The sequence below is a fragment of the Tenrec ecaudatus genome, chromosome 18 (assembly GCF_050624435.1).
Source record: "Tenrec ecaudatus isolate mTenEca1 chromosome 18, mTenEca1.hap1, whole genome shotgun sequence".
Taxonomy (NCBI): Eukaryota; Metazoa; Chordata; class Mammalia; order Afrosoricida; family Tenrecidae; genus Tenrec; species Tenrec ecaudatus.
The window spans coordinates 29,257,685-29,273,594 of record NC_134547.1 but is presented as its reverse complement, the minus strand read 5'-3'; the positions used below and the strand labels follow the sequence as shown (position 1 = coordinate 29,273,594).

Sequence of the window (15,910 nt, the reverse complement as noted above, 5' to 3'; positions counted from 1 at the left end):
AAATATACATATATATATGAAGATGGGGAAATAGATCTCTGTGCATATATTTATAAGTTTAATATTTAGGTAGCAGAAGGACATTGGGCCTCCACTCAAGTACTCCCTTAGTGCATGAATACTTTCTTCTATTAAATTGGCATTCTATGATGCTCACCTTCCCAACACAAACGCTGAAGACAAAGTGGGTAAATAAGTAAATGTGGTGAAGAAAGCTGATGGTGCCTGGCTATCAAAAGACATAGCGTCTGGGGTCTTAAAGGCTTGAAGAAGAAAAAAAAAAAGCTTGAAGGTAAACAAGCAGCCATCTAGCTCAGAAGCAACAAAGCCCACATAGAAGCATACCAGTCTGTGCGATCACGAGGTGTCAAAGGGATCAGGTATCAGGCATCAAAGAACAAAAAAAATTATATCATAGTGAATGAGGGGGGAGTGGAGACCCAAAGCACATTTGTAGGCCACTGGACATCCCTTACAGAAGGGTCTCGGGGAGGAGATGAGCCAGTCAGCAATGATGAAAAATACAACTTTCCTCTAGTTCCTAAATGCTTCCTCCTCCCCCACTATCATGATCCCAATTCTACCTTACAAATCTGGCTAGACCAGAGGATGTACACTGGTATAGACAGGAACTGGAAACACAGGGAATCTAGGGCGGATGATCCCTTCAGGACCAGTGGTGTGAGTGGGGATACTGGGAGGGTAAAGGGAGCGTGGGTTCGAAAGGAGGAACCAATTACAAGGATCTACATGTGACCTTCTTCCTGGGGGACCGACAACAGAAGAGTGGGTCAGGGGAGACGTCAGACAGGGCAAGATATGACAAAATAGTAATTTATAAATTATCAAGGGTCCACGAGGGAGGGGGAAAGGAGAGGCAAAAATGAGGACCTGATGCAAGGGGCTGATGTGGAGAACAAATGTTTGGAGAATGATGAGGGCAATGAATGTACAAATGTGCTTTACATAATTGATGTATGTATGGATTTACATAATTGATAAAGAATTGTAGGAGGCCCTAATAAAATTATTTTAAAAATTAAGTTTAGATGAAACGATAAGGTGAAAACAAAAAAGAAGTAATCAAAGAAATAAAACGGGCCCAAAGGGTTTGACTAGAAAAATACAAATCCAGATTAGCAGTTACTCTGGCTACGTCATACCTGTTCTGCTGCAATGCCTCATCCAGGACCTCCTGCTTGTCCCGCAGCAGCCAGTGCAGGTGCCGCATCTCCTGGTGGTACTGGGCTGCTTTGCTAGCGAAGTCCTCCTGCTGCTCCGCCAGACGGTGGTTGATGTCTCCCACCTTCAGTGCTGCCTGCTTCTTGTAGCCCTGGGGGAGGAGGCACCAAGTGAGTAAAGGCATGCTGCTGCAGCCTCGGTTGATAATGGCACCTCTGCCCCATACACACCCTCCCATTTGCTTTCTCTATGTAGCACGCATGGTTAAGCTCTTGTCTACTAGCCTACTAACTAAAACCTTGTCAGTAAAATTATACCCAGAGGTGCCTCAGAAGAAAGGCCTGGTGATCTGCTTGCAAAAGGTCACAGCCATGGAAACCCCATGGAGCAGTTCCGTTCTGAAGCAGATGGGCTCACCCTGAACTGGTGTGTTAGTCCAGGTTGACTAGAGCAGTGGTTCTCAACCTGTGGGTCGCTACCCCTTCGGGGGCTGAACAACCCTTTCACAGGGGTCCCCCGATTCCTAAAAGTAGCAAAATTACAGTTATGAAGTAGCAACAAAAATAATTTTATGGTTGGAGGTCACCACAACATGCAGAACTATATTAAAGGGCCATGGCATTAGGATGGTTGAGAACCACTGGACTAGAGAAACAAATTCATAGACAATCATATGTAAGAAAGAGCTTTATATACAAGAGCAATTGAATACTGAGAAAACATCCCAGATCCAGTCCAGATCAAGTCCATAAATCTGATTTTAGCCCACATGTCTGATACCAATCTATAAAATCCTCTCCCGACTCACAAAACACATGCAATGATGCCGAATGCAGGACGATCACAGGTCAGTGGGTGGAAAGTCTTGTGGATCCAGTGGTGGTAGAAGCATCTCAGCACTTCCAGCCAGGAAGGGGTGGTACACCTAGGTGGGCATTACACCTGGATTGGTCCATCTGGGCCAGGTGAATTCTGTTCAGCCAATGGGGTCGACTGGCATCATCCATGCCTCCCAGCAGGGGAATTGAAAAGGTAGCATCCAGACCCCACCATGTGACTTTTGGCTTCTGGAGCAGGTTGTGTGGGGGTGAGGGGCCCTGCGGTGCCTGTGTGAACCTGAACCTTCTTTTGTCTTTCATAGAACTCACTTGGATCACCATCCAGGCTTCAGAGTGAATTCTTTTGTCATGCAAAGCCAAGGTCAGAGGTATGTCTCCCACAAGAGAGATCTACAGTTTCACTGAGAAATATAATCAACAATGTGGATATGACAATTCTTCGTGTGATTCTGGCACACAGGTGGACGAGTTTCCTAGTCTAGAAAAATATATATCTAAGAAAGGAATGGCTGGGTTGAGATCTATGTGGATGGTATACTAAAAATGTCAGCTAATTTGTAGCACAGCAATAATGTGGAAAATCTCTCACTGCCCCACGTCTTTAACAAAGTGTATTGGATATTTAACATTTCAATCTGGTGGGAAAACAAAATGGGTGAAAGCACTTTTTCCTCTGGCCACTTTCAAGTTCTTCTCTTTGGTGTTCCTTCAGTTTATCACAAGGGGTCTAAGTTTAGGTATCTTTTATTAACCCAGCTTGTTGCTCATTATAGCAACTTTGTGTACTTTAAGATTAAGTTCATTATAAGCTTGCTTACTCTAAATGTGCTAGGTAGCTAGTGAACATTGTGTGATATGGATTTAAGTCGCACAACATTGAATTCTTAAAAATCGAAGACATCTAGGAATCTGAAGGCATTGTAGAAGCTAATACAACTCTAGAGGACATACGGCTCAATTAAATCATTGCCAAGCACAAGTCTCAGAGTTCTGCATGTGGTTTCACACGGGCCCTAGTTTTCTCATAGCAATGGAGCCCTGTCCTCAGGCAGCACCAGGCCGAGGAGGCCACATGGAGGAAACAAGGTGAGCTGCTCTAGTTCACAAAACCTCGACAAGTGCTGCAAATCACCACGTCCCAGTGCTAAGAGGATCTTCCCGGAATTTAGTTGGAGGGAAGTGATCTCCCCTGGGCAGGTCAAGAATCCACCTCAGGGTAGTTTAGGGATCCTGCTGTGGCAGACCATCCTGGAAACCAGACAGCCCCTTAGCACCTGTTTGTGCCAACTGAAAATCAAGACCTACAGAACTTTCATACATTTAAAATGTGTATTATTTACACTATTCACGATATATGTTACACATACATTACAGTATATTATATGCACTATATTAAATACCATCAATCCATTTCTCCTCTATTACATGCCTTAATTACTGTTCTATATACACTTGCACTTGAACCCAGAGACCATGAATCTTACCTTCATTACTGGAAGCCATCCATTCATGCCCCCACAGTACCTTATCTTCCCAAATCCATAGGTTCTCTGCCTGCCCTTCACCCAGGCTGTGGGAAACTGAGAACCTGGATGAAAGTGTAGGCAGCTTAATCTCTACACCTGAGTAAAGGACTGGGTAAACCTGCTCTTGTGACAGACTTCCACAGTTCTGAGATAGAGAGAAAAGCTAACAGCTTTCTTTACATAGAGTTCTCTCCACATCTGCCCTCCTTTAAGATGTGGATCTAAAGCCGTCTTTAGATTAGGTGCCCGGCTCCTCACTATTCATTTGAACTGATGTCTATCTTTAAAAGCAGTCCAGCTCCTCTTGTCCCTATCCTGCTAGGAGTCAGCTTCTCCTTTGTCTCTTAGTTGCTCAGTACTTAAAGTCCAGATACATTCTTCTCCAGCAAACAGGTTCTTCACATACAGCCTCTATAAAATACGTTGGCTCCTACAAATGCTCAGTTTCTTGCCCACAGTTAAGAAGATGCTTATCTCTAAAAGCATCAACTACTGCTCTGTTTACTGTTCTTAAGGAGCTACTGACACCATTTTTTCACTCACCTTTCTAACACTTGCTTAGAGGTGTTCTCTAAGGACCTGGGGAGATTTCAGATTCACACTTTGCCCCAGCTCTTGGTGTATGTGCCTGATCAAGGTTTGGAGCCTTAGCACTGTATCTACTCACTGTAAAATACACGAGCTCTCTTCTTGATTCTGACATCAGAGATAGGCCTCGGTACCCCATATTCTTTGTCCTAAGGACTGTGGGGCTGGATTCCACATCAGGCCAGGCTGCTTCTCTTTCTGCCACAGCCCCAATAAAAACTGAGTTGGCTGGTGGAGCCTGCAGGCTGCATGGAGAATGGAGTTTACCAAAGGAGCAGGGCAGCCATAATGGTGCAAGGCTATGAACTGTCTGAGGTGGTCCTCATGGTTACAGCCTGTCAGGGTAAGCCTGCCCCTAACGCGTCATCACGGGTCCCGTAGGTGCAATTGTACAGCGATAATAAGTAAAGATTACAGTAAAGTCACAGAGAGCATGAGAGATAGGAGATTGAAATAATGGAGTCAGACACATCTCATGGTAGCATGCTCACCTCAGCCTCACTTGGCGGTCCACGTGGAGATATTTAATGCTAACCAAGGCTTTTATATTCTCTGGGGACATGCAAGCCCCCTAATTACAGGTGAGGACATACGTTACAGGAAAGGGTTGTGCTACAGGCAATACAGTAATGGTAGGAGGGTGATCTAGGGGTATACATGCAATAGGAAGAGGAGGGATTTGGGGTGTACAAGTGCAAGATGGGCGGATCCTAGCTTCAGGATGGCAGCCTAACTTTGGATGTCACTGAGCCAGTTTGATGTGTTCTCTGGGTCTCCATAAAAACCATTATCAGTAAGGTGTGCCCTCCACCTACAGGAACAAGCTAATGGAAGAAGTAGGCCATTGTCCTTAGCAGCTGGGAGCAGGCCTTCCCGTGGGACAAGACAGTCTGGCAGCTGACTGCCTTCAGGGAGGCAACTTGACCATCATTTACCATTAGCTGCTAGCAGTGTCCTGAGTCTAACATGTATTTGGGGGAGATGACTTGGAGAAATCTTTCTGTTTCCCACAACTACCCCCATAGAAATGTTTCTTTGTGCATCAGCATGCTATTTTTGGTGGGGACTACTCACTGTGGCAGATAGATTAGGGATAAAGGGGGCTTGTCTCCACCAAATGCAACAGTAAAGGGGTTGGAAAGGAATCAGATACCCACCCATTAGACACCTGTGGGAAAATCCAGAACAGAGCATGTGCAAGGGAAGGGCACCTCGTGACATGACATCACACGGGAGCACCTGTGTTTAGCCAGGAGTGACTGGCTGATACACTCAACCACCCCCCAGCCGGTGAGATAGGAGGCACAAGCAGCAGTCTGAGCCAACCACTCCCTCTTGGTAGGTCCTCTGTCAGCGGGGAGTGCAGGGACGCACATACGCCCCAACGCCCTCTCAGGGCTCAAACTCTCACGCTCTCCGGCCACCCCTTTTTTCAGGTTGCTCCCTTGCAGGTCGGGGTGCAGGATCTCTCATGTCCAAGCGGGCCGGCCTTCGGAACCACACTCTATCTTAAGCATGTCTTCCTTTTTCAGGTCAGGCACCCACTCGGCTCTGTGGAATCCTGATCAGCCATTTTTCCATGTGATTTTTCGTGTTCCCCTAAAGCGGTCATTTTCAGTGGCAAACTTTTTTTACAGTATTTCTTTTAATTAATGTTTCTTTGGATACTTATTTTCATCTTTCTTAAAAAAAAAACATTTTATCGGGGGCTCCTACAAGTCCATAGATCCATCCATTGTATGTCAAGTACATTTGTTGCCATCATCATTCTCAAAACATTTGCTTTCTGCTTGAGCCCTTGGTATCAGCTCATTTTCCCCCTCCCTGCCCACTCCCCTTTCCCTCATGAACCCTTGATAATTTATAAATTATTATTATTTTGTCATATCTTACACTGTCTGATGTCTCCTTTCATCTACTTTTCTTTTGTCCATTCCCCAGGGAGGAGGTTATATGTAGATCCTTGTAATCATTTTCCCCTTTCTACAACACCCTCTCCACCCCATCCTCCATTTCAGTGGTGAACTTTGCCACGCCCCTTCCTCCCCAAAAAAACACACCATGCACTCTCTGAAGCTATAATGCCCGAAACTTCCCTTCCCCCATTAAAGTTACTTGCATTTACAAAAGTGCTTCTGCCACGTTACGTCTTTCAGCGCTGAGAAGCAAGAACGGAGGTCAACCATCTCAGAAACCGAACAGTGGTTTATTAAATGAGTTGAGAGATGCTAATTTCTGCCATGAAACCTTACAGATTTGTTTTGTACATGATAGTGAGGTAATCGTGCAAAATGTGTCACTTTCTTAAATGTAGGTCTTCATTCCCATGTGAAAATGCCATCTCTGAGAACAAATCATGTCCACTTACCTTGACTTTTTCCTCCAATTTTCCCAGGCGAATATTGCCTTTCACTATTGTGTTGAAAAGGCCATGCTTCTCACTTTCAAAAAATTTAGCCTAAGTAGAAGGGTAAAAAGAACAGTAATGCACTTTTCATTTTACAGAAAGGTTAACATTTTTAAAATTCCTCACAAATTATTACCATCTTGCCACTTGTTTGGCTCACCTGCCCCCATCCTACCATCACTCCTCCTGTGAGGACAGTCAGAGCCCACAACTGAGGAAGATGAAAGCAAGGGACAGCAGGATGGGTGACTGTGGGAAACACCAAATGCCATTCCCACAGATTCTCCCCTAACAGCTATGCTGCCTTAAAGTGAGCACATGGTTGATGTGCTCTATCTCCCTGCAGAAGCAGGCATTCTTTGATTATCTCCTCCCACTTTGGCACCCATCCCCACCCATGCCTTCCCCAACGCAAGTATTAGGTTTCCCTACCTGTGAGCAAAGGGACTTTACTGTCACTACCATCCACCTCGTGAAGTATGTAACTCCTGAATATGCACGACTACTGGCTATCTAGAAAAGCCCCCAACAATAAGGATTCTCTCGCCTCTGGTCCCAGTCCTCTCCCCAGGCTCTCCTGCCCTCTCCTCCTTCCCCTCCATGGGGACTACCCTCTCCTGCCCTCTCTCTCCTCTTTCCCCTCCACGGGGACCACCCTCTCCTGCCCTCTCTCTCCTCTTTCCCCTCCACGGGGACCACCCTCTCCTGCCCTCTCTCTCCTCTTTCCCCTCCACGGGGACCACCCTCTCCTGCCCTCTCTCCTCCTTCCCCTCCACAGGGACCACCCTCTCCTGCCCTCTCCTCTTTCCCCTCCATGGGGACCACCAGAAAGGGCTGAGGTGAGTATGCTGCCATGAAAAATGGTGGACTCCTTCATTTTATTCTCTCCTTTTCGCTTATTCTCTAACTTTACTGCAGTCTTTATATATTATAACCATACATTTGCACCTACCGGACCCATGATTAGTTGTTAGGGGCTGGTTCCCCTCACAGGTGACCCCTCCCCCAGGCACAAAGGGAAGCTCTAGTCCCATGAGGGGAAAGTGGAAGATTGGGTTTTAGAACACTTCTCTGTGTCTATAGGAATAAATGAATTCCTTCAATCACACCCAAGAAATAAGTTCCAAGGTATAAATAAACTTTTTAACTTCAATAATTTGCATGATTACAAAGTTCAAGATAATGAAATATGTATATGAAATTTCTTAATGTAATATGCCATTCTCCATACCAAATATGGCAGACAATATGTCCAGGAGGGCTCTGTCTCAAAGACCAATAATTTAGATTATTATCCAGATGGAAAAATAACCAAACCAGACACCACAAAGAAAGAAACCTTCAAGCCAATAGCTCTTATGCCTATAGATGACCACATAGGATTCACTGTAGAAAGGCAGGAGTGGCTCAACATTGTAAAAATCAATCAGCATAACGTACTGTATCCAAAGAAAGAACCACGTGACCATCTCTATGGATGCAGAAAGCTCTTGATGAAAGAAGACTAGCATAGAAGGGAGATCCCTCAGTATGATTCAGGGTAGTCATAGCTCTTATACTCCACATGGAGAAAGACTGAGGACTTTCCCTTTGAAATGGGGAGGAAGACAAGGGTATCCACACCCACTTGCTGTTGCTAGGTGCCATGGAGTCAGTTTGGATTCATAGCGACAACATAGGAAGGAATCACTGCCGGTCCCGGGCTATCCTCACAATTATTCCCATGCTTGAGCCCATTAATATAACCATTGTGTCAATCCATCTTGCTGAGGGCTTTCTTCTTCTTAACTACCTCTCTACCACAATCACTACTTCTACTGAATATTTTATTAGAATTCCTAGCCACAACCAAAGACAAAATAAATAAAAGCTATCAAAAAAACCAAAAAACAAAACATTATCCAGATTTGGAAAGAATAACATTATCTCTGTTTCTGGATAATATTTACATGCAAACTTCAAGAGCTAACAGAAATTTAGCAAATTTAGGCTACAAGGTCAACAAAGAAAAATCAGTTGGGTTTCTCTACATGAACAATGAAAATCTGAAAGAGTAAGTAGGGAAACAACTCCATTTACAATAGCAGCTAAGAGAGCAAAATACCTAGGGCTAAGTCTAACCAGGGAGGTGAAGCACACATATAATAGACACTATACAAAACACCGTTTAAAGAAATTCAGGGAGATTTAACTAGATGGAAAGTTGTTCTATGCTCATGAATAGGAAGGCTTAATGCTGTTACCACGAGATAGTTAAGGTTTACTGTGCCAACCTTGCCGGTGAACACATGTGGGATCAAATGAAGGGCTAAGAGATAAATGGCTTGGTGAGCCTCAGCTTTCTAGTTCCCAAGTCTCTTGCTCTCTGATAGTCGGACCGGGTGCAGCTGCCTTAGCTAGTTCCCTGCTTCAGCTGGGAAGGCTCACTTCCTGCAAGACAACTCTGCGAAGCCACATGGACCTGGGTGCTGGAGCAGCCGTGTGGAGACCCCTGCTAGCGCTGAGATGCTTACACGCTCACTGATTCATTGCGTGTGTTTTCTGAGATTGAGGAGGACTTTGTAGATCAATGTCGGACATTTGGGCTAATGTTGGACTTTATAGGCTTGGAAAGCACTGGGTTGGGATGTTTTCTTGATGTACACTTTACCCTTTATATAAAACTCTCCGTTATATATATCAGTTTCTGTGGATTTGTTTCCCTAGTTTACCCAGACTAACACACCACCTAAGGTGATCTATAGAGTTAATGCTATCAAGATCAAAATTACAAGGCTTGTTTAAATAAATAGAAAAAAAGCCTACCATTTCATAAGGCAAGAGGCTCCAAATAGCTAAAATAATGCTGATAGAGAAGAACAAAGTAGAAGGACTCAACTTTCCTAATTTTAGAACATATTACACATCTAAAATAATAAAAACAGTCTGGTATTCTTATAATAATAGGCATATAGACCAACGGAACAGAACTGAGAGTGTAAAAATCAACCCAGACATCCATGATCAATCGATCTTTGACAAGGATCTTAAGTCCACTGGATGGTAAAAGAAGAGCCTCATCAATAAATAGTGCTGGGAAGAATTGGGTTTCCATTTTGATAAAGATAAAATAAGATTCATATTAAAAATAAATGGATTAAACATGAATTAAAGACCTAAAAGTGCAAATTAAAATCATAAAAGTTATTAGGACAATAAGAAGAGGCAAACTTTTAAAAGTAGAGGCAACAATAAAATTATCTCATACAACAACAAAAACACAAACAACAAATGATAAAATATATGGGACCTCATAAAAATTAAAAATTTGGGGAAAAACAAGCTGGAAGAGAGAACAACGGGATGACAGTTCTGGGGAGACATGGGAGAGGGGGAAGCGGGAGAAAGGTAGTGGGTGTTAACAAACTCAGGGACAAGGGAACAACAACTGATCCAAAAACAGTGGCAAGGAGGGTGTAGGAGGTCTGGCTGGGCTGGATCAAGGACAATGCAACCGAGAGGAATTCCTGAAACCCAAATGACGGCTGAACATGATGGTGGGACAAGAGAAAAGTACAAAGAAATAGAGGAAAGACCTAGGAGGCAAAGGGCATTTACAGAGGTCTAAATACAGGCATATACAAATGTAAATATATTTATAGACGACGAGAGGGAAACAGATATGTGTACGTATATTTGTAGGTTTAGTATTAAGGAAACAGATGGACAGTGGGCCCCTACTCAAGTACTCCCTCAACATAAGAACACTTTGTTCTAACAATTTGGCAGTCTGAAATGCTCACCTTCCTGGCACAATTGCTGAAGACAACGGGTGCACAAACAATGTGGTGAAGAAAGCTGATGGTGCCTGGTTATCAAAAGATATAGCGTCTGGGGCCTTAAAGGCTTGAAGATAAACAGGCAGCCATCTAGCAGAGAAACAACAAAGCCCACATGGAAGAAGCACACCAACCAGCCTGTGAGATCAAGAGGAGTTGAAAGGATCAGGTATCAGATATCAAAGAACAAAAAAATCATGGCGTTATGAATGAGGGGGAGTGCAGAGTGGGAACCCAGGGCCCATTTGTGGGCAATTGGACATTCCCTTGCAGAAGGGTCACAGGGAGAAGTGAGCCAGTCAGGGTACAGTGTAACAATGGTGAAATATACAATTTCCCTCTAGTTCTTGAATTCTCCCTCCCCCACTATCATGACCCCAATTCTACCTTACAAATCCAGCTGGACCAGAGGATATCCACTGGTACAGATAGGAACTGGAAACATGGGGAACCCAGGATAGATGAAGCCCTGAGGACCAGTGGTGAGAGTGGTGATTCCAGGAGGGTGGAAGGTAGGTGAGGGAGAAAGGGGGGACAGATTTCAAGGATCTACATATAACCTCCTCACTGGGGGACGGACAGTGGAGAACTGGGTGAAAGGAGACGTCAGACAGTGTAAGATATGACAAAATAATAATAATTTATAAATTATCAAGGGTTCATGGAGGAGGAAGGAGCAGGGAGGGGGAAAATGAGGAGCTGACACGAAGGGCTCAAGTAGAAGGCAAATGTTTTGAAGATGAAGGAAACAAATGTACAAGTGCCTGGCACATGGATGTATGTGTGGATTGTGTTAAGATTTGTACAAGCCTCCAATAAAATGATTTAATTATTAAAAAAAATAAAAAACTTTGTTTATCCAAATGCTTTACAAAAAGTGAAAAAAGAAAATCCTATCATGTTTTTTCAGTGTAAATAGAAAGCCATGTAGTTTTGACCACAGTATGCTGCACATGCACAATATGCTACAAATGCACATGTGCAGATGTCTATGATAGCGCCACAGCACCAGCCTTGACGGCTATGTGGCACCATCATCTAGGCCCATCATAACGTAGTCAGTCAAGTCCCTACCTTGGGACGGGCGCTATTAGAAACAATGCTAGGATGCGCATGGCTGAAGCTGCATCTTTGCGCTTTTTAAAAATATTTCCCTAGGATGAACTCTATTTAGCCTTTCTCTATTTCTTACATTTGCTCTTCAGACAGGGAACTTATTAGTTAGGTATACACATGCCTTGTGAGTTAGTTAACGTTTTTTATTGTGCTAACCTGGCCGATAAACACATGTGGGATCAATTGAAGGTCGGAGACATAAATAGCTCAGTGAGCCTCCCCTTTCTAGTTCTCGGGTCTCTTGCTTTCTGATGGTCAGACCAGGGTGCAGCTGCCTTAGCCAGTTCCCTGCTTCAGCTGGAAAGGCTCACTTCCTGCAAGATATCCTTGAGGAGAAGCCACATGGACCTACCCGGATGCAGCCCTGGGTGCTGGAGAGCCACGTGAAGACCCCTGCCAGTGCTGAGATGCTTACACGTTCACTGATTTGTTTTTCCTCTTGCAGCCAGCATCATTGTGTGTGTTACATAAGATAGAGGAGGACTTTGTGGATTGGTGTTGGACATATGGGTTAATGTTAGACTTGTGGGCTTGGGCAGCACTGGGTTGGGATGCTTACTTGATGTGCACTTACCCTTTATATAAAACTCTCTCTTATACATGAGTTTCTGTGGATTTGTTTCTCTACTGTACCCAGATTAACACACCTCGATGACTACTGTTCTACTTAGCAAAGTAAACCAATTTCATTCTTATAGCTTATAAAATACAATTTGTCATTATTTTTAAAGTTTCAGTTATTCCCCATGCTCAAAATGTTTCTCCTGCTCCCCATGATTAAAAGGTGAAATTTTGGTAACCTGTGATAAATCATAGGTGTTTGCATATTAACTTTTAGCTTACTTGTAGTAACTCTGAGAAACCTTACCAAATGGATGAGCTTGTCCCGTTCTTGAGTGATATTCTCAGCCAGTCCAACAAGATTTGCCAAGGACTGGTGCGCAGATAGCTCATTCTCCAAGGCTTGTTCCACCTGCTTTCTGAGGACATCAATTTTCTTCTGAGATCGCCTATAAAGTAGAATAAGACAAAAAAACCATCATTCACTTGAATGGCAGGAGCATAGTGAATATCTGTGTTACAAAAATACCAAGTGTGTTAGTTAGCATCTAAATTTTATATTCTTCAGCAACCTAAATTAAGGTGAGAAGAGACCATCAAATTGCATTTTAAGCCAAGCATAATTATTCAAGTCAATAGCGGTCACATGTGTTTAGTCAATTAATAGGTTGATTATATGAAGGGGCTTCACAAAGCTGGTGGAAAAATGTAATTAAAAGATACTGGTATTTTTCCTTGAACTTTTTGAAGCCTCCTTGTGTAATTTTTGATTCTTATTCTAAAAGATGCTATTGAAAAAGAGATCCTGAAATTCCCAAAGCAGATTTATGGGCAATGGTGAGAGAAGCACTTTTAGAATGTCCCGAGTCTTAGGGTTGGCATCCCCACCATCCTGGCCATGGAGCCAGCTCCAGCTCACAGGGGTCCAATAGGGTTGAGCAGAGCTCCTCCTTAGGATTACCAAGACGGTCGGTCTTTATGGGAGCAGACAGCCTCATCTGTACACTTGAGAAACGCTGCCCAACAGAAAAGCTTTTACTACCCTTGATTTTGCTATCTCAACAATCTCAATGACAACTTTCCTGAAGTACTATAAAAAAAAGAGATAAAGAAAACTAAATAGAAAATCTCCCAGTTGCCTTTTTTATAAAGATTATTAAGATGTTAAAAATAAGCTTAAGATGGGTGAAATGGAAGTTAGTAGTCTTGGGGGGGAGGAAGGGGGAGGCATGTTTGATTAGTAGTTTAATGGCTGAATACAAAGTTATGATCTGAAATGTCAACTTCCATATTACAACTATTATAATAAAATTGGTTAATTAATATAAAGGGGGAAAAGGATACAAAAAATAAGCTAAAGAAATAAACCTATTTCTTTTCTGTGCAAGTTCAAGTTCAGCTTCTAGTGCTTTGGTTTTAACTGTCAAATTGTTCTTCTCTAAAAGCAGGCTCTTTTTCTGTATTTGCAGGACTGTTAGCTTTTCCACCAACTCATCCATCTCAGCACTTCCTTTCTCTTCTTCCTTCTGCAACTGGCTGAGGGAGAAAAACACCACAAGGCATGTATCCAGTACACTGAGGTTTACACATGACAGCCACTGCCCACAGGTGGCAAGCATCCCAGCCCCTGGCCCTTCACGGAGCATTTGGAAGGCCTGAGGAAACCTGTCCCGTCCCCGGGTGAGCTCGAGGGCAGGAAAGAACACACTGCCCTCTAGGCCCTTCTTCTGCGTGTAGTATTTGTTTATGTACATATATTTTGTTGTCATTGTAAGATGCTATTCAGTTGGTTCTAATTCATAGCGATCCTAATTACTCCCAGGGAGAGTGTAAGACCACTTTCTATGACTGTCAAAAAAAAATCCCAATGCTAACACAAATGTTACTATACTTATGTTTTTATGATAAAAGAACCCCCCCCCAAATGAGGCCAAGTAATTTCAATGTATAATTCTAGCAAAATCATGTAGAAGAAATGAAATCTCTTTCTTGGTTCTCTTAGCAGTTGTTCATGACATACCACCAATTCCTAGACGGGACCACAGACACAGAGATGGGCTCTCTCTGGGCACCACAGGAGGTTTGCCCCTGGCTGACAACACACCTCAGGGTGCTTGGGTTTTGGGGGGCCACTCACTTCTCTCATTTCAGTGAGTTCACACTCCACTGATGCTCTGAACATGCAACCAGCAATGATCCAAGCGTTTCCATTGCGTCCCAGTCAACTCACTGCTGGGAGCCACACAGCCCTCCAGCCGTCACAGCACAATCAGGACAGGCACAGAATTAAGTTCATAATTAAGATGAGTGAAGTGAATCTTTTATCCTTTTTCTTCACTGGCTTTTGTGTTTTACTGACCAGAGGAAACTGGGAAAGCGCTATGTTGATGATGGGCACAGTCCTAGGGCAGTATCAGAACCTGGAAAGCGCATTTACTCTGCGCCTCCCTGCCCCGCCCCATCTGGAAATGCATGCCAGGGAAGTTTCCGCAGACTTGCAGAAGCTGACTGCAGCACTGCTGACAGACACAAACGTAAACATCACCTAAGCTTCCACCGATAGATTCATCCAAAGGTTGCACTTCCTAGGGTAGAATACCCACATGAGGCAGTTGAAAAAGAATAAACCACATACCTTTCTTAACATGAAAAGCAGCTTTGGAGAAATTGAGTGAAACACAAGATGCACAATATACTTGAAGTACGCATTTGTTTACATAAGCTTAAACTATACTCCCCGAAATGCTATATGCTATTCAAGGAAAAATTTGAAAATAGGGACACAGATACCCATTACCATTAAGAAAGTTCACATTGATTCTGCATACTTTTCTTTCAAGTTATTTTATTCAGGTTCATCTCGGAAATGTAACAGTAACTTTGGGTTTGGGTTTTGAGGTTTTATTGGCCTCACAGAATGAATTAGGGAGGATCCCTTGTTTTCTATTTTCTAGGGTAGTTTAAGACTAGATTTCTTTGTTTCTTGTTAGAAACCTCTAGGTCTGTAGTTTTCTCAGAGATGATCTTTGGATTCAATTTCTTTAATGATTAAAAGAGCATTTGGGTATTATTTTTCGTCTTGCGTCAGTTTTGGTGCACTCTGCTTTTCAAGGACTTGATTAGAAACAGTTCATCTAAGCCCCTTCTAGATGCAGTCACATTTTACCGTCTATTTGGTACGTAAGACTCTCACATCTGAATCGGTCCTCGTTGCCAAGCAACTTTTCACCCTTACCCTCCATCTTCTAGAGATAGTAACATAACATCCCACCACCACTTTAGCAGTTTAGTTTGTATCTGAACGGTGTACTTTTTCTACCCTTTCACGTTTAACCTTTCTGTAGCCTTCTGCTTTAGATAACAAAACCAAACCTCCTGGTCCTAGAGTTAATTCTGACTCACAGCAACCATATAGGATTTGTGACGCTGTACATTCTTATTGAAGCAGAGAGCCTCATCTTTCTCCTGCCAAGTGGCTGGTGGGTTTGAACTGCCAACCTTACAGTCAGCAATTCGATACTTACCCGACAGTACCACCAACAGATGCGACTATCTACAGGCCCCGCTGCCACAGTGAGGTGCATGTGGGGCTGCTCTCTACTATCTGATAACCTTCCTCTGCAAGGCATGAGATGGACTTGATGGCAGCAGGAATTGTTGCCTTCTGGTTCCACCTTTGATTTTCCTCTTTTCTTGTTTTTGGAGATTACTTTTTAGCCAGTCTTTCCATATACTAGTTAAAAGTTATATACAGTCTGTTTCCAGACACCTCATTAAGCACAATTCAACTGCAACCTATAAAATGAGTCCATAGCTTTTTCTGCTTTTGAAAGGTTCAAAAACCTTAGAAAACAATTTCCATTTACACCTCCC

At 43.2% G+C, this 15,910-nt stretch overlaps 1 protein-coding gene across 1 annotated transcript in view; it reads right to left on the bottom strand.

Moving 5' to 3' along the window:
- The window catches only part of CEP89 (centrosomal protein 89), a 78,535-nt gene that overhangs the window by 10,044 nt on the left and 52,581 nt on the right, over positions 1-15,910 (bottom strand). The window contains exons 15-18 of the mRNA XM_075537054.1: positions 13,406-13,573; positions 12,345-12,486; positions 6,504-6,593; positions 1,164-1,333 (exon numbers count right to left, since the gene is read on the bottom strand). Of these exons, the coding sequence (XP_075393169.1) occupies positions 1,164-1,333; positions 6,504-6,593; positions 12,345-12,486; positions 13,406-13,573 (570 nt within the window). The remainder of the gene's footprint in view (positions 1-1,163; positions 1,334-6,503; positions 6,594-12,344; positions 12,487-13,405; positions 13,574-15,910) is intronic.